At 46.5% G+C, this 23,968-nt stretch overlaps 1 protein-coding gene across 3 annotated transcripts in view; it reads right to left on the reverse strand.

Annotated features, from left to right (window-relative positions):
- Nucleotides 1–23,968, reverse strand: part of GPATCH8 (G-patch domain containing 8) — a 103,917-nt gene that overhangs the window by 18,207 nt on the left and 61,742 nt on the right. For 2 of the 3 annotated variants that reach the window (XM_056548848.1, XM_056548847.1), the window contains exons 4-6: nt 7,880–7,947; nt 1,284–1,370; nt 667–810 (exon numbers count right to left, since the gene is read on the reverse strand). In XM_056548848.1, coding sequence (XP_056404823.1) covers nt 667–810; nt 1,284–1,370; nt 7,880–7,947 — 299 coding nt within the window. Of the gene's footprint in view, nt 1–666; nt 811–1,283; nt 1,371–7,879; nt 7,948–14,651; nt 14,697–23,968 lie in introns of all 3 variants that reach the window. The other variant, XM_056548849.1, reaches the window with a different exon arrangement.

Consider the following 23,968-nt stretch of genomic DNA (forward strand, 5'->3'; position numbering starts at 1 on the left):
AACAGAACCCAATCACTATCTGACTATGCTTGGGTCATTAGCAGAGTCAGAGCATGGACATATCGGCATACCATGCCGAAATTTTGCAGACGCATTTGTGCTTCGGAGGCAGACCTTGTGGTATGAAAGGTGTACGTGGGCATCTTAAAAGTATTTTCCCATGAAGGACACAAAATTACAAAATAAACGTTATTAACTTTATATTTATACTCCTCGTCTCCAGACTACCCCCCCCAACAGTTGCTTTTTGTCAATACTGTATAAAGAGAAAGCTGCCAAGCATTGGCAGGTAGGTGGTTTGGAGAAGCAGTTCATGAATATCGCCGACTACAGAGTGCACACTTTCTATGCAAATTAATAAACTTCATTCATACAGAAACTATGGCATTGGGCAAAACAAAAAAACAGCACATAAATCAGGGTCTCTGCCAGCAGATTTAAGCTGCCATTTGATATTCCCTCTGATTGGGTAGCATAAACTTGGTGACCCATTCCCCTTTGTTCCCTTGGGAGATGAGCCGGAGATGTCCGGAGAGACAGTGAGCTTTGAGAGTTACTAATAATTCCAAAGAAATAAACTTGCATGTTCAGCTGATCCGTGCATGCACGGTTATAGAGTCAGACATGATCACTGCTAGCAATTCAATAAAATGTGTTATCCCTCACCTGCTTGTGTGCGTGGTCATAAGAGTTTATGTGGTTGTCAAACTCCTGGTGCTTCTGATACTGCTTGTCACATAACTCACAGTAGAAGTTGGCCCGTAACTCTTCCAAGGCTTTTGCAATGGCCTTCTCCTTATCCACAAAATCCTGTACAGGTTAAAACATCTCCAATTAGTATCATGGTCTCAAAATAAGGACATGGGTCCCCCTAAATACTTTGTTAGCAACTTAATTGAAAGCTATAAAATAAAAAAAGAGGCAAGAAAATTGTAGGGCCTCGTTCACATTGCCATTGGACAAAACGAGTAAAGTGAATGGGCCCATTGTGTTCCTAACGGAACGGAAGACAACATCAATGTGAACCTAGCCTAAGAAAACAAAAAAAAGCACAAAAACTGAAATCACTTGACTAACACTGCAGTCATTTCCAAAAAAAGTAGTGAGCCGCAGCCATTTTATGTAGCGTGTCTCATATATACTGCTTGTTGCATTAGGGCTCCATTTTCTGACATGTAACATTGCTGTGTACATAACCCATGGGGCCCCTAGCAATTATTCATGAATTGCCCTAAGTAATAAATGTACTCTGTGAGACAACTGCTTAATACAGTGGCAGTCACCTTATACTTCTGCCTAAGCTCCTCAGTGTCTTCTTTTTCTACCTCCAGGACGCGTCTTCTTTCTGTGGCATCTTCTGCATAGTCCAACTAAAACACACGAGTGGATAATATGTATAAAACCCTGTAAGCAGTTAATAAACTAACAAATATTTTACATAACATTAAAGAGTACCTGTCACAAATAAAACTTTTAATATAGTGTTTGTGTAATTAGCAGACACTTTCACATTCACTTGCTTCTAACCCCTTAAGGACTGAGGGTTTTTCAGTTTTTGCACTTTTGTTTTTTCCTCCTCACCTTTTAAAAATCATAACCCTTTCAATTTTGCACCTAAAAATCCATATGATGGCTTATTTTTTGCACCACCAATTCTACTTTGCAGTGACATCAGTCATTTTACCCAAAAATCTACAGTGAAACGGAAAAAAAATCATTGTGCGACGAAATTGAAGAAAAAACGCCATTTTGTAACTTTTGGGGGCTTCCGTTTCTATGCAGTACATTTTTCAGTAAAAAGGAAACCTGATCTTTATTCTTTAGGTCCATACCATTAAAATGATACCTTACATATATAGGTTTGATTTTGTTGTACGCCTGGAAAATATCATAACTACATGCACGGAAATTTATACGTTTAAAATTGTCATCTTCTGACCCCTATAACTTTTTTTTATTTTTCTGCCTATGGGGCGGTATGAGGGCTCATTTTTTGTGCCGTGATCTGACATTTGTAGTAGTACCATTTTTATATTGATCGGACTTTTTGATCGCTTTTTATTCATTTTTTCATGATATAAAAAGCGACCAAAAATACGTTATTTTGGACTTTGGAATTTTTTTGCGCGTACGTCATTGACCGTGCAGTTTAATTAATGATATATTTTTATAGTTCGGACATTTACGCACGCGGCGATACCACATATGTTTATATTTATTTACATGGTATTTTTTTTATGGGAAAAGGGGGGGGGGGATTTGAACATTTATTAAGAAAAGGGTTAAATCACATAGGGACCCATAGGGACCTATAGCACTGCACACACTGATTGCCAGCACTGTTCACTGCAAAGCCATAGCTTTGCAGTGATCAGTGTTATTGGCGGTCGATTGCTCAAGCCTGCATCTCAGGCTTGGAGCAATCAATCGCCGAAGGGACATGCCAGAGGAAGGTAAGAGGACCTCCGCTCGTGTCCCAGCTGATCGGGACACCGCATTTTCACTGCGGTGGTCCCGACCAGCCCCACTGAGCAGCCGGGCAGCTTTCACTTTCGTTTTAGATGCAGCGTTCAACTTTGAACGCCGCGTCTAAAGGGTTAACAGTGTGCGGCACCACGATCGCTGACACGCGCTATTAGCCCAGGGTCCCGGCTTCAGATATATGCCGGGACCAACACGATATGACGCGGGGTCACCGCGTGACCCCGCATCATATCGCGGGAGCTGGCCAAGGACGTAAATATATGTCCTTGGTCGTTAAGGGGTTAAAATTATCAACATAAATATGTTTAAAATGTAATAGAAAAAACAACCATTAGGTGGCTCTGTTCTGTTCCCTGCTGCAATTAATACAGTGAGTTAGGTCTCCTCCTGGCCTAGCAGGAGACCACACTCAGGAAGTGTTTCTCTGCACAGAGCCTCATTGACAGCTGCACATAGCCTCACTGAAAGATGCAAAGAGCAGTCTTCTATTCATTACAGCACTGCAACCATATGAGGGCGGAAGTGGTCCCCCAGCAGGCTTCAATGATGTCATACCTGCTGGGAAATGCCCACTTTCTCCTGCTGGAATATTTCACTATGTGAGCAAGAAGAAGATACACAGCTTTTTAAAGTTCTGAATTTTTTTTTTTAAGGGTGGGAGGAGTGTTAGGAGTAGTTAGGGAACATAGTCTAAGTTAGTTTAGAAAAATTTATTTGGTGACAGGTACTCTTTAAAAGACAATGTTAAGGTGCAATTTATTATTTCTTTTATTTATTTTTACTAATTTAACCTCTTCATCACCAAATATATCTCCTGTCCTACAAAAAGCCTATATATGTTATTCGTTGTGTGACTTAAAACTTGAGCCCACAGCACTTGGTACATGGGGGAGGATATATTCCATGTCAACAGCTCTAAGGATAGGGGATAAATGATTGCAAAGGGACCAGCCACCCTCATCAAAGACCAATTTTTTCGTTACAGGTTAGATTTTTTGTAATTTTTAATATATTTAAAGGGGTACTCTGCCACAAGACATCTTCTCTCCAATCCAAAGGAGCCGCTGGAACCTTCACAATCTCCGGCCCGGCACTCCGGCATTCTGAACGTTTATGTTCAGAACGCTGGCTGTGCTAGGCTGCGGCCCTCACGCTAGTGCTGGGCGGTATTTTTGTAAGTTATGAGAGGTCAACGGTATTTAACGGTATTTCCCCCCTTCCTCCTCCTCCCTGGGGAACTAATCATGTGTGCCACTGGCGCTGCTCTTAGATGCCGGCCGCATGCGCTATAAATGGTTAAGATACCGGCCGCATGCGCTTTAAATGAATAAGATGCCGGCCGCGGCCCTGGAAACGATTAAAGGAAAACAGTCAGATATTTTCTCCTGCACTATCCTGTTGGATAGTGCGGGAGACGCTGATTAAAATGAGCCCTACCTTTCCTGGATCCGCCCGGCCGTTCGTCCCCGCAATTGTAGTTTTATTCTATGTGTATATCTTGCTGTAACTGGCACGGGCGGGGCTTCTGCAGCTTAACTGGCATTGACGTCAGCGCCGCTTATGAATATTCATCCCCCCTCCCTCCAGCTCTCCCTCTCTTCGCCGCTCCTAACTTTCTGCTCGCCCTGCAAGCGCTAAAAGCCAGGCTTGCCGCGGCCACATTTTATTCATTTATAGCGCATGCGACCGGCATGTTAACCGTTTATAGCACCGCGGCCGGCATCTCATTAATTTAAAGCGCGGGCGGCTCACAGGATTATGATGATGATTATTTCCCCGATGTGGGGACAACCGCTGCGGCTGATAATTCCAGTCCCCTAAAAGTTCTGATCCAATTCCCAGCCACGTCTCCTCTTCATCACTTTCAGTTTTTGAGCCTGTAACGGAGGATGAGGTTTCCAGGCTCCTTTCCTCCGCCCGCCCCACTACCTGCTCTAATGACCCCATGCCTTCACACCTCATCCAGTCTCTCTCTCCTGCTATCAGCTGTCATCTAACTAAAATCTTTAGCCTCTCCCTCTCTTCTGGGGTCTTTCCCTCCTCCTTCAAACACTATCATAACCCCACTGTTGAAAAAACCATCTCTGGACCCGTCCTGTGCAGCCAACTATCGGCCCGTCTCAAATCTCCCCTTTATCTCCAAACTCCTGGAACGCTTGATCTACTGCCACCTTATCCGCTATCTCTCCGAGAACTCTCTCCTTGACCCCTTACAGTCTGGTTTCCACTCCCTTCACTCCACAGGAACGGCCCTAACCAAAATCACTAACGATCTTCTGACGGCCAAATCAAATGGCAATTTCTCTTTACTGATTCTCTTGGACCTGTCTGCGGCTTTTGACACTGTGGATCACCAACTCCTCCTCAGTAGTCTCCGCTCCATCGGCCTCTGCTCTCGCCTGGTTTTCCTCCTATCTCTCTGGCCGCTTCTTTAGCATCTCGTTTTCTGGCTCTACTACTTCTCCTCTTCCACTTGCTGTCGGGGTTCCCCAGGGATCAGTAATGGGTCCTCTACTCTTTTCACTCTACACATCCCCCATTGGAAAAACAATCAGTAGATTTGGTTTCCAGTACCACCTCTACGCTGATGACACCCAACTCTATACCTCCTCCGCCAACATCACCCCTGCACTCCTACAGAATACCAGTGACTGTCTCTCTACCGTCTCAGACATCATGTCCTCTTTATATCTGAAACTAAATCTTTCTAAAACAGAACTTCTTGTCTTTTCTCCATCAACTGATACTGTACCTAACCCTGACATTTCCATCTCGATAAGTGGTACTACCATAACTCCAGGGCAGCAGGCTCGCTGTATTGGAGTTATACTTGACTCTGATCTGTCGTTCACTCCCCATATTCAATCTCTTTCACGTTCTTGTCACCTGCATCTCAAAAACATTTCAAGAATCCGCCCGTTTCTCACTACTGAAACTGCTAAAACTCTCATTATTGCTTTGATTCACTCCCGCCTCGACTACTGTAACTCTTTACTAATAGGCCTTCCTTTCTCCAAACTCTCTACTCTCCAGTCCATCATTAATGCCGCAGCCAGACTCATCTTCCTCTCCAGCCGCTACACCGACACCTCCTCCCTGTGCCAGTCACTACACTGGTTACTAGGGATGTAAGAAAAAATCGATTCTCGCGATAATCGCGATTTTTCATTTGCCGATACAGAATCGATTCAAAATATTTTTGAATCGATTCTTTTAGGGATGTGAAATTTTTATCTGCGGACGCCCGTATCTTACCTGCCAACGAGCCCGCGGAGCTCCGGTACAGGTGTTCGGTCCCCGGGCTGTATTCTTCTTACTTCCTGTTAGTCCGGCACGTCACATGGAGCTTCAGCCTATCACCAGCCGCAGCGATGTCCCGCCTCCGCTGGTGATAGGCTGAAGCTCCATGTGACGTGCCGGACTAACAGGAAGTAAGAAGAATACAGCCCGGGGACCCAACACCTGTACCGGAGCTCCGCGGGCTCGTTGGCAGGTAAGATAAAGTGCGTTTTATTTTATTTTGCAGCCCGGACGGGATAACATGAGAAAAGTGTGCACCGGAGTACTAGATCGCCGCTGTCAAAGCTGACAGCGGCATCTATTGGGATCTATGAATGCTCCCAGGTGGGCGATATATCGCGATATATCGCGATGTATCGTCACCTAGACGGTATCGCGATATATCGGGATATATCGAATCGCCACACTGGTATCGCGATTCGAATCGAATCGCCAAATTCTTGGCGATTCACACCCCTACTGGTTACCAATTCAGTCCAGAATACAGTACAAAATCCTCAGTCTCACACGCAAAGCTCTCCACAATGCTGCACCTCCCTACATCTCCTCTCTCATCTCTGTCTACCATCCTACACGTTCTCTCCGATCTGCTAATGATCTCACACCAACATCTTCTATAATCTGAACTTCTCACTCCCATCTCCAAGACTTCACTCGTGCTGCACCGGTTCTCTGGAATGCTATCCCTCAATCCCTCAGACTCAACAACAACATCCATAGTTTCAAACATGGCCTAAAAACACATCTCTTCAGACAGGCCTATAACATTCTCTAATTGGCCTCAACATATCCTCAATATATCCCCACACCTCTTGTTTGAATAGTTATTGTGTAATTTTATGTCTGATACTTGTCTCTGTTTGTACCCCATAATTGTAAGCGCTTCGGAATCTGAAGGTGCTATATAAATAAAATAATTAATTCATTTGAGGGGGAGGGGCCGGACCGGTATGGCGGTATTGGGAAAAATTCCTAACGTACAGGGAAAATATTTCGGTATGAACCGGTATACTGCCCAGCCCTACCTCACGCCCTCTCCATTCAAGTCTATAGAAGGGGGTGTGATGGCTGTGGTCACTGGCAATCTGGCATGGAGTTGGCTGTGTGCATGCAGATTACTATGGTGCGGTGATAAGCTGTCTAGGGGCAGAGTACCAATTTAAAAACATGTTTTTAAATATAGAGGATTTCTTTTCAAATTATACCCATGAGGGACTTGAACATGTGATTGCTTGATCATGTGTAGATTGCACTGCAGCACCAACATATTGTAGTGAAGTGTAATTCTGCTCAGCTCTTATTACTAAGTAAGTAATAGAAGTACAACCATGGTTGGCCAGAAGGCCTTCACAATGGGTCATGGCATCTTAAATGGCCAGGAATGGAGTAATGAGCTATTGGTGTTCGCTCAGAAAGACAGAATACAGATAGTGAGTTTAGATCATGGGTCGTTAAAGAGTCCCTTTCATTTGCATAAACGTTTGACTTTGCTGCAATCGTGAGTAGCCTTGCTGGCCGCCAAATCAGACTAATTCAGGTTTGAGTGACAGCAGGAGAGTGAGGCACACATTGCCATGCACTTCACCTGGCTTTAAATGTATTATTATAACATAATAAAACTATCTTTACCTAGTGCCAATTAATTCTAAAGCACTTTACAAATGAGTAGTAGATACAAAAAGACAAGAAAATATCTAATAGCTTACAATGCAAATGGAATGAAAGGAGCGACAATAAGTACACTGTGCAAATTTTACCCAAATTATGTGTGTCAGACCAGTTCTGACACCAGTACCAAGAGGGTATATTACATACGTTTGTGCTGCAAAAACATTGAACACTTTTTCCCAAGAAATTTCAGCTGACCACTGGGGAAGGGGGGGGGGGGGGTTTGGGGTCTTTGTGGCAGGACACCCTCAGGGAACCTGTGATTCCAATGTGAGCCACTTTAGTCTATGTGAATTCATTTACAACCCAACAGGCATTTCTCAGCTCAGTAATTCCAAGAAGTTTCCCAGCAAAGGATGAAAGCTGCATTTGGGTTGTTAATTTCATTTGTTCCTAAACAAAATGCACTGATGACAAGACAACCTACCTCCATTTCCATACGTCCCATTCCCATAACATCATATTTAACCACGATTGGGATAGGATCTGTCCTGCCTGCAGAAGAAACACATAAGGGTTAAGGTTAAACAATGTAAATAAAGAGAGATGAATTGGTTATACAATGGGTTTGGGTGGTTAGACAATCTTGCCTTAAGTGCAGAGACCAGAAAGCTACAGTGGACCAAACAAGAGTCATTCTCACAGCTTACCCCTTTAGCACCATGATGGTGCATATGTCAAAGTAGGGGATGGTCTTTCCCCTATGATATTTGGTACAATGGACTACTGGGTTACCATTACTATGAAGGCACACAAAGAAACAAAAAAATTATGTTATTTGCTGAGTAATTTACCCATATACCCCAATGTGAACAGCCCACACATGCCCAGTAAGCTGTGAAAAAGACTAGATGCAAATAAAGAATTGACTCAACTAAATCAAACTAGCAGCAGATTGAATTTTATTTTTTATATTTCTCGTCTTGAAGAGTATCCGAAATCCACTCAGAACCAGCCAAAAGCAGGGTTGGGAATGGGGTGGGATAAAATAGGGTAGAGCTGACAGGCAATTTACTACCGCATCTGATCTCAGACTGGTGCAGATTCCAATTTAGATTATATCCCAATGGGATGTAAGTTCAGGACACAGAGGGGGCTGGGGGAACTTACCTGCATGCGCTACACACCTTGAGTAAAAAGACAGACTGTTATTATGTGGTTGCCCAAGTACCTTGAATGTGGCCACCACCTGAACATTATACCATTGGGCTTGTTATTTCAGTGAAACGTCAAGACTCCTTTCAGTGCCTTTATAGATTTGTATAAGCCTTGGATACAAGACAGGTATGGTGCAGTCCCAATGTATTATATATAATATTTTATAATCAATAATGAAACACTTAATTCAACTATGTATGCCCCTGCCAGCCCAGAATTCCCTTCCTCATTAGGTATGGGGAAAGTAGTAGTCAGATATCTTCCTTAGAGTGGGTTCACACTACATTTATGTCTGTTTCACAGTTTTCGTTACAGTACCCTTTATTTTGCTTAATCCAAAAATGTAGTCAACTGTGCTTTTATGAACTGCAAAAACGTATACATTGCAAATTTATTTACCGTATTTATAACAAATGTCAATGGGAAACTGATTCTGCTCTATGGCCTACAGCAACATCGTTTAATTTACATATTTGTTTCATTAACAAGTGTATAAAACTTACATGTTAAACAGAAAGGCAGTGTCAACTTAGCCTTACACTGGGGCAGGCAGTGTATTTTCAAGACCGCAAAGTGCAGGCTTATGGAGCAACCGGACACAGTTGGAAACAGCACAACCTGTCCATTGTAACTGCTTCTAAGAACTGACTGATCACTTGCTGCCTTATATATACACTGCTCAAAAAAATAAAAGGGAACACAAACACCACAATGTAACTCCAAGTCAATGACACTTCTGTGAAATCACACTGTCCACTCAGGAAGAACACTGATTGACAATCAATTTCACATGCTGTTCTGCAAATGGGACAGACAACAGGTGGAAATTATAGGCAATTAGCAATACACCCCCAATAAAGGAGTGGTTCTGCAGGTGGTGACCACAGACCACTTCTCAGTTCCTGTGCTTCCTGGCTGATGTTTTGGTCACTTATGAATGCTGGCAGTGCTTTCACTCTAGTGGTAGCATGAGACGTTGTCTACAACCCACAAAGTGGCTCAGGTAGTGCAGCTCATCCAGGGTGGCACATCAATGTGAGCTGTGGCAAGAAGGTTTGCTGTTTGTCAGCATAGTGTGCAGAGCATGGAGGCGCTACCAGGAGACAGGCCAGTACATCACGAGGTGTGGTGGGGGCCGTTGGCGGGCAACAACCCAGCGGCAGGACCGCTACCTCCACCTTTGTGCAAGGAGGAGCAGGAGGAGCACTGCCAGAGCCCTGCAAATAGATCCCCTGCAGGTCCCAAATGTGCATGTGTGCACTCAAATGGTCAGAAACAGACTCCATGAGGGTGGTATGAGGGCCCGACATCCACAGGTGCGGGTTGTGCTTACAGCCCAACACCGTGCAGGACATTTGGCATTTGCCAGAGAACACCAAGATTGGCAAATTCGCCACTGGCGCTCTGTGCTCTTCACAGATGGCAGGTTCACACTGAGCACATGTGACAGACGTGACAGAGTCTGGAGACGCCGTGGAGAACATTATGCTGCCTGCAACATCCTCCAGCATGACCGATTTGACGGTGGGTCAGTAATGGTGTGGGGTGGCCTTTCTTTAGGGGGCCGCACAGCCCTTCATGTGCTTGCCAGAGGTAGCCTGACTGCCATTAGGTACCGAGATGAGATCCTCTGACCCCTTGTGAGACCATATGCTGGTGCGGTTGGCTCTGGGTTCCTCCTAATGCAAGACAATGCTAGACCTCATGTGGATTGAGTGTGTCAGCAGTTCCTGCAAAAGTATGCTATGGACTGGGCCGCCCGTTCCCCAGACCTGAATCTGATTGAGCACATCTGGGACATGCACATCGGCTGCTTTAGTCCAGGTCTGGGAGGACATCCCGTAGGAGACCATCCGCCAACTCATCAGGAGCATGCCAAGGCATTGTAGGGAGGTCATACGGACACGTGGAGGCCACACTACTGAGACTCATTTTGGCTTGTTTTAAGGACATTACATCAAAGTTGGATCAGCCTGTAGTGTGGTTTTCCATTTTGATTTTGAGAGTGACTCCATATCCAGACCTCCATGGGTTGATAAATTTGATAATTTTTGTGTGATTTTGTTGTCAGCACATTCAAATATGTAAAGCCGAAGTTTTTCATACGATTAGTTCTTTCATTCAGATCTAGGATGTGTTATCTTAGTGTTCCCTTTATTTTTTTGAGCAGTGTACTACCCCCTGACAGGTGCCATTGTTTGAAGATAATCAATGGTATTCATCGAAGCACCAATATTACTTGACATGACTGAAGATGTTCGACTCATTGAACACCATTTGTGTCATGCTAATAAGAAATGACTAAAGAGCAGTATAAGCAAACTGCACTTAAAGGAAAATCAATATTTCATGGCTATAATCACTCAGAAGAACTCAGAGATAAGCCATTACTATGTAACCTTCCTCATATAGTAATAAACTAACACAAGCTTCAAAGGGGTTGTCACAGCTGCTGCACCGACAAGCTCAGTGTTCTGCTTTTTATGGATTTTGTGTTGTCCCGACCTCATAGAATCTGCCCACTCAGCCAATCAGTGGCCACAGCGGTGTCCTTAAGAAGGGGTACTCCACTGGCCTGCGTTCCGAAGTAAATGTTCCAAACGCTGTTTTTGCACTGTTTTTGTTCACCCAGGCTCCCCCTTGTGAGGTCATGTGCATGACCCCTCGATGCAAGTCTATGGTAGGGGCATCACGCCCCCTCCCATTGACTTGCATTGAGGGGGCATGGCCGTGACATCACGAGGGGCATGGCCGTCCCCCCGCAGTGCGAAAACAGCGTTTGGAACCCGGCCACACCCCCTCAATGCAAGTCAATGAGAGGGGGCGTGACTGACATCACGCCCCCCTCCCATTGTCTTGCATTGAGGGGGCGTGGCCGTGATGTCACGAGGGGCATTGCCGACCCCCCCGCAGCTCAAAAACAGCGTTCGGAACATTTACTTCCGAACGCTGGCCAGTGGAGTACCCCTTTAAAGACCATACTCTCGGAGACCAGCTAAGGACAAGGAGCATTGTTGCTGCAGCTGTGAGGGACTGAAGGAGGAGAGTAGGATATGTCTTACTTTTAGAACACCCCTAGCAGTGGAAAAAATTAAGCTGGCCATACACATTAAAGTTTTCCAAACCTGGTGATGTTAGACAACTCCACTGACATCAGATGTTGGATTTCAATATACCTTTTACTCCAGAGGGAATAAGCCACCAAGCCAAGCATATGCATAAGGGAGGGGGAGATCGCTAGGGGCTAAACAAGCATTAGGCCAACAATTACTGAGAAGTATGGCCAGCTGTAGTTTCTAACAATCCCATAATGGATACCATAGGAGCAAATAAAAAGTGACCAAGCACCACTGGGAACATGCACCATAGGAAACAATGTTATCACTAGTTGTGAGCCTCATACCGCTTGGTTCTGGGGTGATGGTTTGGAGTAACCATTACGGCACTTTACCGGCCCATTACACAAGTGCACGGCTATTTGCAAATGTACAGACCACAAAGAATAGAGGATAATTGTTTCTAAGCCCAATGGTATAATATAGGAAAAGCAGTGGCCACACCTTAAGGGAAAGGACTGAAGAGTGTACCAAGTCTAAAAATGGTTTCTTGACAAATACGATCTGATATTCACTCCAATGATTTAGGCCAATTTTCCTACCCCTACCATAATCAAAATGTATGGGTTTCTATTAGGAAGACAACCCGAATCCACATGTCCTATTAGAGAATATGGACATCATAGAGATGGACGCCCCATTTAAGACTGCCCTTAATGAACTAGAATAGACAGCTTCTCTATTCATTATATTACATGGAAGGTCATGTAACATTTTGGCTGCTGCAGGGTAAATACCCAGTTGGTCATAGATTCCCCTGGCAAAACCAGCCAAGGGTTCTGGCATTTGGATCTTGGAAGATCTAGCACATCTTGAAAGCATTGTCATTTAAAAAAAATAAAAAAATTGAAGAAGGACATTTTAATGGAGATGTTCAACTTATTTTTATTTATTTTTTATTTTTTTACTGGAAATCAGATGTTCTACACTAAGACATGGTAACCAAGCCAGATATAATATGCAAGCCTGAACATGCAATAAATATGTCAGATTAGATCACGTACCATTGTTCTGCCCTACAAACTCCTGTTTACATCTAGGACATGGACTGAAAGACCTTGGGGTGAAAAGTATCCTTTGTCCTAGGTACAAATTGTACCCAGTGTATCTTTGAAAGTTACACAATCGTCAAAGTTTTATTTGTTGAAGCATTAAGACAGGTGTGACAACTTCATTCTGGTATTGCCATTCTAACTTGATATGAGGGTGACAGTCGTATCAGGAAAAGGTGCCAATGATTAGCAGAAAATGGTCTAAAATCTAAAATCTGTGACCAACTTTACTTTACTACACCACACAACCTAGTTTTAAAAGGCCGTAGTCTAAAGTTCCTATTACCTTTAGCTATCCGCATAACTAGAAATGTCCTCAGCATAGCATTTCAGATGAACGTCAACCACAGCATTTATCCCTCTAAACTTGTTTTTTGAGAATTGAATTGTGGGAGTTCTTGGCATCTTCCATTTTAATTAGGTTTCTTTTTAAAAAAAAAAGTGTACCTGTCGTTAAAAACTTTTTATACAATGTAGATGATACCATTATATGTATATTTGTAATATACGTCCGATCAGGCAGCAAAATAGTAGATGGATAATTTAAAGGCCATTACCTATGTATCTACTTCCATTTCACACTAAGAAAGACATAGTGAGAGTTTTTAGTGCTGTCAATTGAAAAAAAAAAAAAAAAAAAAATGAATGGTCTGTGTGCCGAGACCCCTGATAATAGCTAGAAAGAACAGGGGGAAGCACTGAGCAGAGTGCTGTTTTTCTCAATCTCTCTCCTAACTGCGGGAGGCAGACAGACTTTCTATAGAACCCTTCTCATGCAGTAAAGGGATCGCAGGGAGACGGTGCTTTGTTAAGCACTCCAAGTTAATTCTAGAAATTGGTGGGGGTCTCAGCACCCAGGCCCCATTGATCAAAACCTTTAACATTTCAAACATTTTGATCAGTGGGGGGTCTAAGTGTTCAGACCCTCACTAATCGATAGGAAGGGTTAAGAACCCGGCTAAGAGTTTCTCCCCAGCTCTCTCCTCACTGCAGAAGATGCACCTCACAGACTTACTATCAAATTCGTCTTCTGCAGGTAGACGAGGAAAGCAGCGAGCCTAGGAGAGAAGCTCTTGGCTGAGCACTTGTGTCAGCTCATTCTAGCAATCGATGGGGATCTCAACACCCAGACTCCAATAAAAACATGTCAAAAGTTTTTTTGGATCACAAGGATACTTTAAACATATTTGGCCAACAATCTCTTATTTTGCTCTTTACAGGGACAACTGTACCTACAGATTCTGAATATTAGCTAGTTAGTTTCTGAACTACACTTGTTTGGGAAACACAATGTAAGCTATGGAATTTACACAATCTGAAAATAAAGTTGAACATTTCCATTGCAGTCCTTATGTAACATGACGTCTCGTTGTCCCCATTTTTAGGCCTGTATTGCAAACACCTTAAGTCCTTTTCCTTTTTTTTGAGCCACAACCTGCATCCTATCATTACCCAGTTATTGCCAATGCTAGTATTCAATTGTGTGGCGCAAAATAAAAAACGATCAACCTCCACATTGAACAGTGTTAGAATTTCTGAGGATTCATATGTCATTTATTTTCCCAGAGGCCTTCAGCTAATGCTGAGAAAACTGAAGGGAGAAGGGAAGAAGAGGAAAGGCCAGGAAGGGCGGAAGGTAGGCTGCGATTATTTATTTTAATGGAAACACAAAATAAAAAAAACACATCGCCCCCTTCAACATGTCCCTTATAATGGACAAGGACCAGACAAGTGTGCATGGAAAGACAGAGGAAGAAAGGACGGTCCAAGCAATATATGAACGCTACGACAGAACAGAAAAGAGAGAGGAAGCCTAACATTGGTGCACTGATGACAAAAAAGGTAATCAGTCTGAACAGAAAGTTTCAATTACCACGGCTAAGTTTACCATCACCACAACAAGTCCAGGGGTATTATGCTGTAAAAAAGAAACACGGTTGGTTAGGCAGCGATCACGAGGTGAGAGGATGGGAGGTGGCTAGCAGGAAGAGAAGGTGTCTTCAGGGAAGAAAGGGAAGAAAAGCAAGAGGTCTCTACAGCTTGTGCTCTTCACCAGAGAGGATGGGGAGGGAGGATAGCCACAGATGGAGAGATGGAAATAGGACAGATGTCATGAGCTGCTGCACCCACAAGGAAAACATCCTCAGCCATCAAGGCCATTTATCATTACACCTGGACTGGGCAAAACAGCACCAACATGACCATCTGCTACAAAGTCAGGCTCTGGAAAACAGACATAATACTTAAAAGGTGATGTTTCTCAATAATAGATCATTAGGTCATAGTGATGTTATAGAAGGGTGGTCCCTCTCTACAAGTCATAGCAAAGAGCCTGCTCAAGAAGATCTAAATCTAAAATAAACATCCAAACACAGCTAAGAGGAGCCAGACTGAAGGTGATCAGACGATTACAACTTGTCTTCATAATAAATACCTAAGGTTCATTTCCTACAGGCCCCAATCTCTTGGGCCCTCCATGGATCAACAGAACAGGACTTAGATCACGACTAGAACCCTTGGAGTTTGGGTGTCACTGCTGTAATGCAGAGGATAATGTACTCTATTAGCACATTGTACTCTAAGGTGAACGTGTTCTTGCTTTTGCTGTGGCTACTGATTCCTCATATACAAACTTTTAGTCATAAAAATAACCATAAAAGCAGAAATTAGATCTAGGCAATTTATGAAGAACAAGCTCCTTTTTGATAAATATGGGGGAGCACACATGACGTACGAACAGGAAAATAACTTGACAGACATATAATGATAAATTCCCCCACTCAGTGTCTTTAAAGGGTACTCCACTCCCTAGTGTTTGGAACATGTGACGGCACAAGGGGCGGGGCGTGACGGCACAAGGGGCGGGGCGTGACGGCACAAGGGGCGGGGCGTGACGGCACAAGGGGCGGGGCGTGACGGCACAAGGGGCGGGGCGTGACGGCACAAGGGGCGGGGCGTGACGGCACAAGGGGCGGGGCGCGACGGCACAAGGGGCGGGGCGCGACGGCACAAGGGGCGGGGCGCGACGGCACAAGGGGCGGGGCGCGACGGCACAAGGGGCGGGGCGCGACGGCACAAGGGGCGGGGCGCGACGGCACAAGGGGCGGGGCGCGACGTCACAAGGGGCGGGGCGCGACGTCACAAGGGGCGGGGCGCGACGTCACAAGGGGCGGGGCGCGACGTCACAAGGGGCGGGGCGCGACGTCACAAGGGGCGGGGCGCGACGTCACAAGGGGCGGGGCGCGACGTCACAAGGGGCGGGGCGCGACGTCACAAGGGGCGGGGCGCGACGTCACAAGGGGCGGGGCGCGACGTCACAAGGGGCGGGGCGCGACGTCACAAGGGGCGGGGCGCGACGTCACAAGGGGCGGGGCGCGACGTCACAAGGGGCGGGGCGCGACGTCACAAGGGGCGGGGCGCGACGTCACAAGGGGCGGGGCGCGACGTCACAAGGGGCGGGGCGCGACGTCACAAGGGGCGGGGCGCGACGTCACAAGGGGCGGGGCGCGACGTCACAAGGGGCGGGGCGCGACGTCACAAGGGGCGGGGCGCGACGTCACAAGGGGCGGGGCGCGACGTCACAAGGGGCGGGGCGCGACGTCACAAGGGGCGGGGCGCGACGTCACAAGGGGCGGGGCGCGACGTCACAAGGGGCGGGGCGCGACGTCACAAGGGGCGGGGCGCGACGTCACAAGGGGCGGGGCGCGACGTCACAAGGGGCGGGGCGCGACGTCACAAGGGGCGGGGCGCGACGTCACAAGGGGCGGGGCGCGACGTCACAAGGGGCGGGGCGCGACGTCACAAGGGGCGGGGCGCGACGTCACAAGGGGCGGGGCGCGACGTCACAAGGGGCGGGGCGCGACGTCACAAGGGGCGGGGCGCGACGTCACAAGGGGCGGGGCGCGACGTCACAAGGGGCGGGGCGCGACGTCACAAGGGGCGGGGCGCGACGTCACAAGGGGCGGGGCGCGACGTCACAAGGGGCGGGGCGCGACGTCACAAGGGGCGGGGCGCGACGGCACAAGGGGCGGGGCGCGACGGCACAAGGGGCGGGGCGCGACGGCACAAGGGGCGGGGCGCGACGGCACAAGGGGCGGGGCGCGACGGCACAAGGGGCGGGGCGCGACGGCACAAGGGGCGGGGCGCGACGGCACAAGGGGCGGGGCGCGACGGCACAAGGGGCGGGGCGCGACGGCACAAGGGGCGGGGCGCGACGGCACAAGGGGCGGGGCGCGACGGCACAAGGGGCGGGGCGCGGCGGCACAAGGGGCGGGGCGCGGCGGCACAAGGGGCGCGGCGGCACAAGGGGCGCGGCGGCACAAGGGGCGGGGCGGCACAAGGGGCGGGGCGGCACAAGGGGCGGGGCGGCACAAGGGGCGGGGCGGCACAAGGGGCGGGGCGGCACAAGGGGCGGGGCGGCACAAGGGGCGGGGCGGCACAAGGGGCGGGGCGGCACAAGGGGCGGGGCGGCACAAGGGGCGGGGCGGCACAAGGGGCGGGGCGGCACAAGGGGCGGGGCGTGGCGGCACAAGGGGCGGGGCGTGGCGGCACAAGGGGCGGGGCGTGACGGCACAAGGGGCGGGGCGTGACGGCACAAGGGGCGGGGCGTGACGGCACAAGGGGCGGGGCGTGACGGCACAAGGGGCTGGGCGACCCTCGAATCCCGCTTACGGCATTCAGAACTAAATGTTCCAAATGCTGGGGAGTGGAGCACCCCTTTAAAGAATAAAATGTAAACACTGTAAAATGCAAAGAAGTACAAGAACCATGACTGCTGGGGACATAAGTACTAAAACCCCCACCTATTCCAAGAATGAGAGGCCTGAGTTATTCAGTACTCTGCTATCTTTATCAGTCTATTAAGAAAAGTGATCGTGATCAGTGGTACTCCTTACTGATCAAACACTTCTCACATATCCTATAGATAAGTGTTGTTAATGGAGAAACTCTTCAACATACACTACTTTTAATGTTAAAGGGCCTTTTTTTCCCTATTTTTTTTATTTATTTATTTTTTTTTTTACATATTCGCTAAATATTTCATACAATTGTGCTTAAGTAGATTCCCACCACTGGCACTGCTAGTTTAAGGAATATAAAAATTGGCACCCCTGCATCAGTCGCAGCAATTGGATTATGACAAGGGTTTGTTCACATGCACATAGACCACATAACTTGGAGATGGGGAACTGAATGGAAAATCAGAAGTGACCTGTCCCTTTTTACCACGCAGTTCCACTTTGATGCTCTCATTGAAAGCTATTGGAGTTTCAGCACAGGAATCTTTTTTTGATTCAGAAAGAATAAGGATATCCTTTTCATAGAAATCATTGTTTATAAAAACCATATAATTCTGAACATAAAACTTGTCCAGCTGCAGCATTAGCTTTGACCCAGTAAAGGGGTACTCCGCCCCTAGACATCTTATCCCCTATCCAAATGTTAGGAGATAAGATTTCTGATCGCGGGGGTCCGGCCACTGAGGTCCCCCGCGATGTCCGCTGTGGCACCCCTGACATGTGGTGCACGGAGCAAACTTTGCTCCGTGCCGGATGACTAGCGATGCAAGGCGGAGGCTCGTGACATCACGGCCGCACCCCGCTGGTGACGTCCTGGCCACACCCCCACAATGCAAGTCTATGGGAGGGGGTGTGACGAAAGTTCGCTCCGTGCACAGGATGTCAAGGGTGCCGCAGCCAATATAACACCCCCCGCGATCAGACATCTTAGGGGATAAGATGTCTGGGGGGCGGAGTACCCCTTTAAGTAAGGGCAGGACTCTATTAGACTGTCTGAAAACAGAGCGATGGGGGTTACAAAGCAGCCTGCAGTGATTGGATAAGGAGACCCAACATAGCACAACAGACTCAGAGAGGAAGTGAATACATGGTGAGGGCTTGCCTTAGACACGCCCCTTCCTGAGCAGTGGATGTCAGAATGAGTGAGCAGCAGAACAAAAGGGATTTGGGAGTTAAGACACATAAAACACATCTAAATAATCTGCATGACCTAGTGAGTAACATACAGTATACAAGCATTATTTTATTTCTGTAATATGACAACTTTAAGCAACATTCTGCTGTCAGTTCACTAACGTGTCAGAAAAGTAAATGTCTTTGCATGCAGATCATGATTGGACAAATTCTGGGAAAGTAAAAAGAGCAGTGCCCCCCAAAAAGTTGTGCAGGCATCTATAACAAATCAGTTAATGCCCATCTGATAACGCCAAAAACAAGAGGATTTTGGGCAACAGAAACTCTTTGTCTAATGGATATCTACTGGAAAAAGCTAAATAAGTCCTCTGTGTCCCCACACAAAAGGAAAAAAAAGTGTTTTATTTTTTATTTATTTATTTTTTTTACTGGTGGGACAAGCCATGATGTGTCCCACCTACAGATGTAACATTTTCAGAAACTACAAAGCCATGGGGGGAAAAAAATAATTTTCAAAATTTTTTTAAAAAAATGCAGAGCGGAATAGTTTAAGAAATTAAAAATTTATTCAGTGCTAGATGTTGGTCTAACAAACTATTTACTAGTCATCCAGACTCCAGTCCCATCTCTAGTCTCATCTCACTTGTCTCATCGCAGCTTGTCGGCCTAAAACAAGAATATAATCTGTGGTTGTCCTGTAAACATGATATCAATATTCAGGCTATTTCAAAGGCAATGCATGGAGATGTATGTGTAAGGCAGTGTTTTCCAACCAGGGTGCCTTCGGCTGTTGCAAAACTTCAACTCCCAGCACGCCCGGACAGCCGTTGGCTGTCCGGGCATGCTGGGAGTTGTAGTTTTGCAACAGCTGGAGGCACCCTGGTTGGGAAATATTGATGTAAGGAGTAGGGATCGACCGAAATTCACGATTTTGAACGTTATCGGCAATTACCTTGCCAATAATCCTCCGCCCCGGCCAGAGACCACCGCTGCCGCTGCCCCATTGCCTCCCCTATCCCCGGTTTTATAATTACCTGTTCCCGGGCTACTTCTGGCTCTTGCGGCGTCCTGTGTTACGCTGCGCAATGACGAGTGACATCCTCAAGGCAACGTCCCCGTCAGTGCGCACAGTGACAGCTCAGGAGGAAGTAGCACGGTCGCGGACCCCGGGAACAGGTAATTATAAAACCGGGAATGGGGGAGGCAATGGGGCAGCGGCGGTGGTGGTCTCTGGGCGGGGCGGTGGGGGGTGTGGCGCGGCATGGTGTGGGGGGGATGCGGTGTCAGTGATAGGACTCAGGACAGGCAGTCTCTGGCACCGCAAAAGCCGCTGCAGTTCATTGATTTAAACCCGATAATTTATACCGGAATATAGATATAAGTTATCGGCTATTGGCCCTAACCTCCACAGAGTATCTGCCCTAAAAAAACGATATTGGTCGATCCCTAGTAAGGAGTACTGCCGGCTGTTCTTGTCAACCCAATCTCTATGAGCAGACCCACTCATTTGTATGGTTGTCTTAAAAGATTATATTTCCGTTGCCCAAAGGCTCTCCGAGCATGCTGGGAGTTGTAGTAGTGCACCAGCTGGAGGCACATTGGTTCGGTATCTAGCAGTGTTTCCAATCAGTGACTAACAAGATACGTTCCTCTTTTTGGAGATAAATGTGTGTTTTTAAAGGAATCATTGCCAAACATCTCCATATGGATTGTTGGTTTTCTTTAAGGAGACTCAGAATTTTAGTGAGAATGTTAAAAGGGGTACTCCGATGGAAAACAAATTTTTTTTTTTTTTTATCAACTGGAGCCAGAAAGTTAAACTGATTTTTAAATTACTTCTATATAAAAATGTGTACCCTTCCAGTACTTATCAGCTGCTTTATACTACAGAGGAAATTATATAGTTCTTTTCAGTCTGACCACAGTGCTCTCTGCTGACACCTCTGTCCGTGTCGGGAACTGTCCGGAACAGGAGAGGTTTGCTATAGGGATTTGCACCTGCTCTGGACAGTTCCTGACACGGACAGAGGTGTCAGCAGAGAGCACTGTGGTCAGACAGAAAAGAAATTCAAAAAGAAAAAAGAACTTCTGTCAGCAGTTGATAAGTACTGGAAGGATTAAGATTTTTTATATAGAGGTAATTTACAAATCTAAAAAGAAAATTAGCCGGCACAACTACCTAATAGACGGGTGCACGCTGCTGTGGCAAATGCAGAGTACAAAAAAGAAGGTATCAGCAGCACTCTTGGTCGAAAAATGGAGGCTCTTAGCGCACTTTTTGATCAAAACGTGTCTCCCCCCCCCCCCATCCACCACGCAGAGGTGGCCTAATTTGGGATGGGACCCTAACACTCATTTCACTCTGCTGGGCATATAGCCTCTGACTGGGTGACATGCTGGATCCACAATCAATTTAAAAAACCTCCTGTGAAACAGGGAGGGGTGCACGGCCACAGAGGGTGCCACTTCCCCTAAATTGCAAAGCAAAAACAAAAAGAAACATAGCCAGCACAACTACCTAATACACGGGTGCACGCTGCTGTGGCAGATACAGAGTATACAAAAAAGAAGGTTGCAGCAGCACTCTTGGTCAAAAAATGGAGGCTCGTTTTTGTAACTTACAAATCTGTTTAACTTTCTGGAACCAGTCGATTTAAAAAAAAGATTTCCACTGGAGTACCCCTTTAAGAACTTAATGGGCAAACAAACATTTTAGTGCACAGACACCTGAAAGTACCGTATTTTTCGCCGTATAAGACCCAATTTTTCTTCCCCAAAACTGGGGGGGAAAAGTCGGTGCGTCTTATACGGCGAATACACCCCTATCGGGTCGGTCCCGGCGGCCATAAACGTCCGGGACCCGCGGCTAATACAGGACATCACCGATCGCGGTGATGCCCTGTATTAACCCTTCAGACGCGGCGATCAAAGCTGACCGCCGCGTCTGAAGGGAAAGTGACACTAACCCGGCTGTTCAGTGGGGCTGTTCGGGACCGCCGCGGTGAGATCGCGGCGGTCTCGAACAGCCCGACTGAATAGCCGGGTTAGTGCTTACAGGACACCGGGGGGGACCTTACCTGCCTCCTCCGTGTCTTCTCCGTTCAGGGATCCCCTGTATGGCCGGCGCTCTCCTTCCTTGTCATCACGTCATCGCGTACGTGCGTCGGCGTGCGTAACGACGTGATGGCGGCGACGGAGAGCGAGGATACCCGGCCGGCAGCAGAGACTTTCCGGAGCGACGGGGACACGGCGACAGCGATGGAGCGACATCCAGGGCAGCGGTGACTGGTCCGGAGCGGCGGGGACACGTGAGTATTACCTCCTCCTGCAGTGGTCTTCAATCTGCGGACCTCCAGATGTTGCAAAACTACAATTCCCAGCATGCCCGGACAGCCAACATCTGGAGGTTCGCAGGTTGAAGACCACTATTGGGTTCAAAATCTTTATTTTTTTAGATTTTGCACCTATAAATTGGGTGCGTCTTATACGCCGGTGCGTCCTATAGGGCGAAAAATACGGTAGTTATTTTATTTATTTACACAATATTAATGTGATACATGACCTCATATGTATGGTCTTCATTTAAACATGTGAAAAGCTCAGGTGTCCATTGTGAGACTAAATCTTCACCTTTAAGGCTCACTTCACTGTTTTACAGCTGGCAATGTCCGGAAGCCAGAGATACCAGGTAACCTAAACCTGAGAGGTCTGTGTAATAGACTGGAGCTTTAAATATCTTATTGAAGTGTTGAGTTACATGACGGCCATTAATATTCCACAAGGGTCAGGCATGGCTGCATCAAGTCTAGCAAGGCAACACATACCAAGGGAAATCCTACAGCTTAAAGGAGTACTCCGGTGGAAAACTTTTTTTTTTTTTTTTTTTTTAAATCAACTGGCTCCAGAAAGTTAAACAGATTTGTAAATGACTTCTATTAAAAAAATCTTTACCCTTCCAGTATTTTTTAGCAGCTGTATGCTACAGAGGAAATTATTTTCTTTTTGAATTTCATTGTTTTTTTTGCCTTGTCCACAGTGCTCTCTGCTGACACCTCTGTACGTGTCAGGAACTGTCCAGAGCAGCAGAGGTCTGCAATGGGGATTTTCTCCTGCTCTGGACAGTTCATGATATGGGCATCAGGTGTCAGCAGAGAGCACTGTGGACAAGACTAAAAGGAAATTCAAAAAGAAAAGAATTTCCTCTGTAGCTTACAGCTGCTAAATAGTACTGGAAGGGTAAAGATTTTTTAATAGAAGTTATTTACAAATCTTTTTAACTTTTTGGCACCAGTTTTCCACCAGAGTTCCCCTTAAAAGGGGTATTCCAGGAAAAAACTTTTTTTCTTATATCAACTGGCTCCAGAAAGTTAAACAGGTTTGTAAATTACTTCTATTGAAAAATCTTAATCCTTTCAATAATTATGAGCTGCTGAAGTTGAGTTGTTGTTTTCTGTCTGGCAACAGTGCTCTCTGCTGACATCTCTGCTTGTCTCAGGAACTGCACAGAGTAGAATAGATTTGCTATGAGGATTTGCTTCTAAACTGGGCGGTTCCCGAGACACGTGTCATCAGAGAGCACTTAGACAGAAAAGAACAACTCAACTTCAGCAGCTCAAAAGTACTGAAAGGATTAAGATTTTTTAATAGAAGTAATTTACAAATCTGTTTAACTTTCTGGAGCCAGTTGATATATATATATAAAAAAAAAAGTTTTTTCCTGGATAACCCCTTTAATACTAACATATGGGCCTATTCGAGGTAGTATACACTACGATCTGCAAAATGTATCTAATGGAAGTACTGACCACTGATTTCTTGTATACACATTTACATGCCGCATGTTTGTTACTGCTGTAATGTAATTAGGCCTGGCATCTGTAGGTTCCCCTTAGCCCAGTGGTCTCAAACTGTGGCCCTCCATATGTTGCCAAACTTCAACTCCCAGCATGCCCAGACAGCCGTTGGCTGTCCGGGCATGCTGGGAGTTGAAGTTTGGCAACATCTGGAGGGCCACAGTTTGAGACCACTGCCTTAGGCATTCTGGTATTCATGAAAGCAAGAATAGCACATTTGCTGTCATAGATTTCAAGTCCACGACCGACACCTGAACGTTACAAAGAGATCACAGCTTCTTTAGGAACAGAAGTCCTAAGTAAACAGAGCCTTGAACCAAGTATTTAAAGGGGTACTCCACTGGAAAACATTTCTATAAAAATAAACTGGTGCCAGAAAGTTTAACAGAACGGTAAATAACTTC

The sequence above is a fragment of the Hyla sarda genome, chromosome 12 (genome assembly GCF_029499605.1).
Source record: "Hyla sarda isolate aHylSar1 chromosome 12, aHylSar1.hap1, whole genome shotgun sequence".
NCBI classification, from domain to species: domain Eukaryota; kingdom Metazoa; phylum Chordata; class Amphibia; order Anura; family Hylidae; genus Hyla; species Hyla sarda.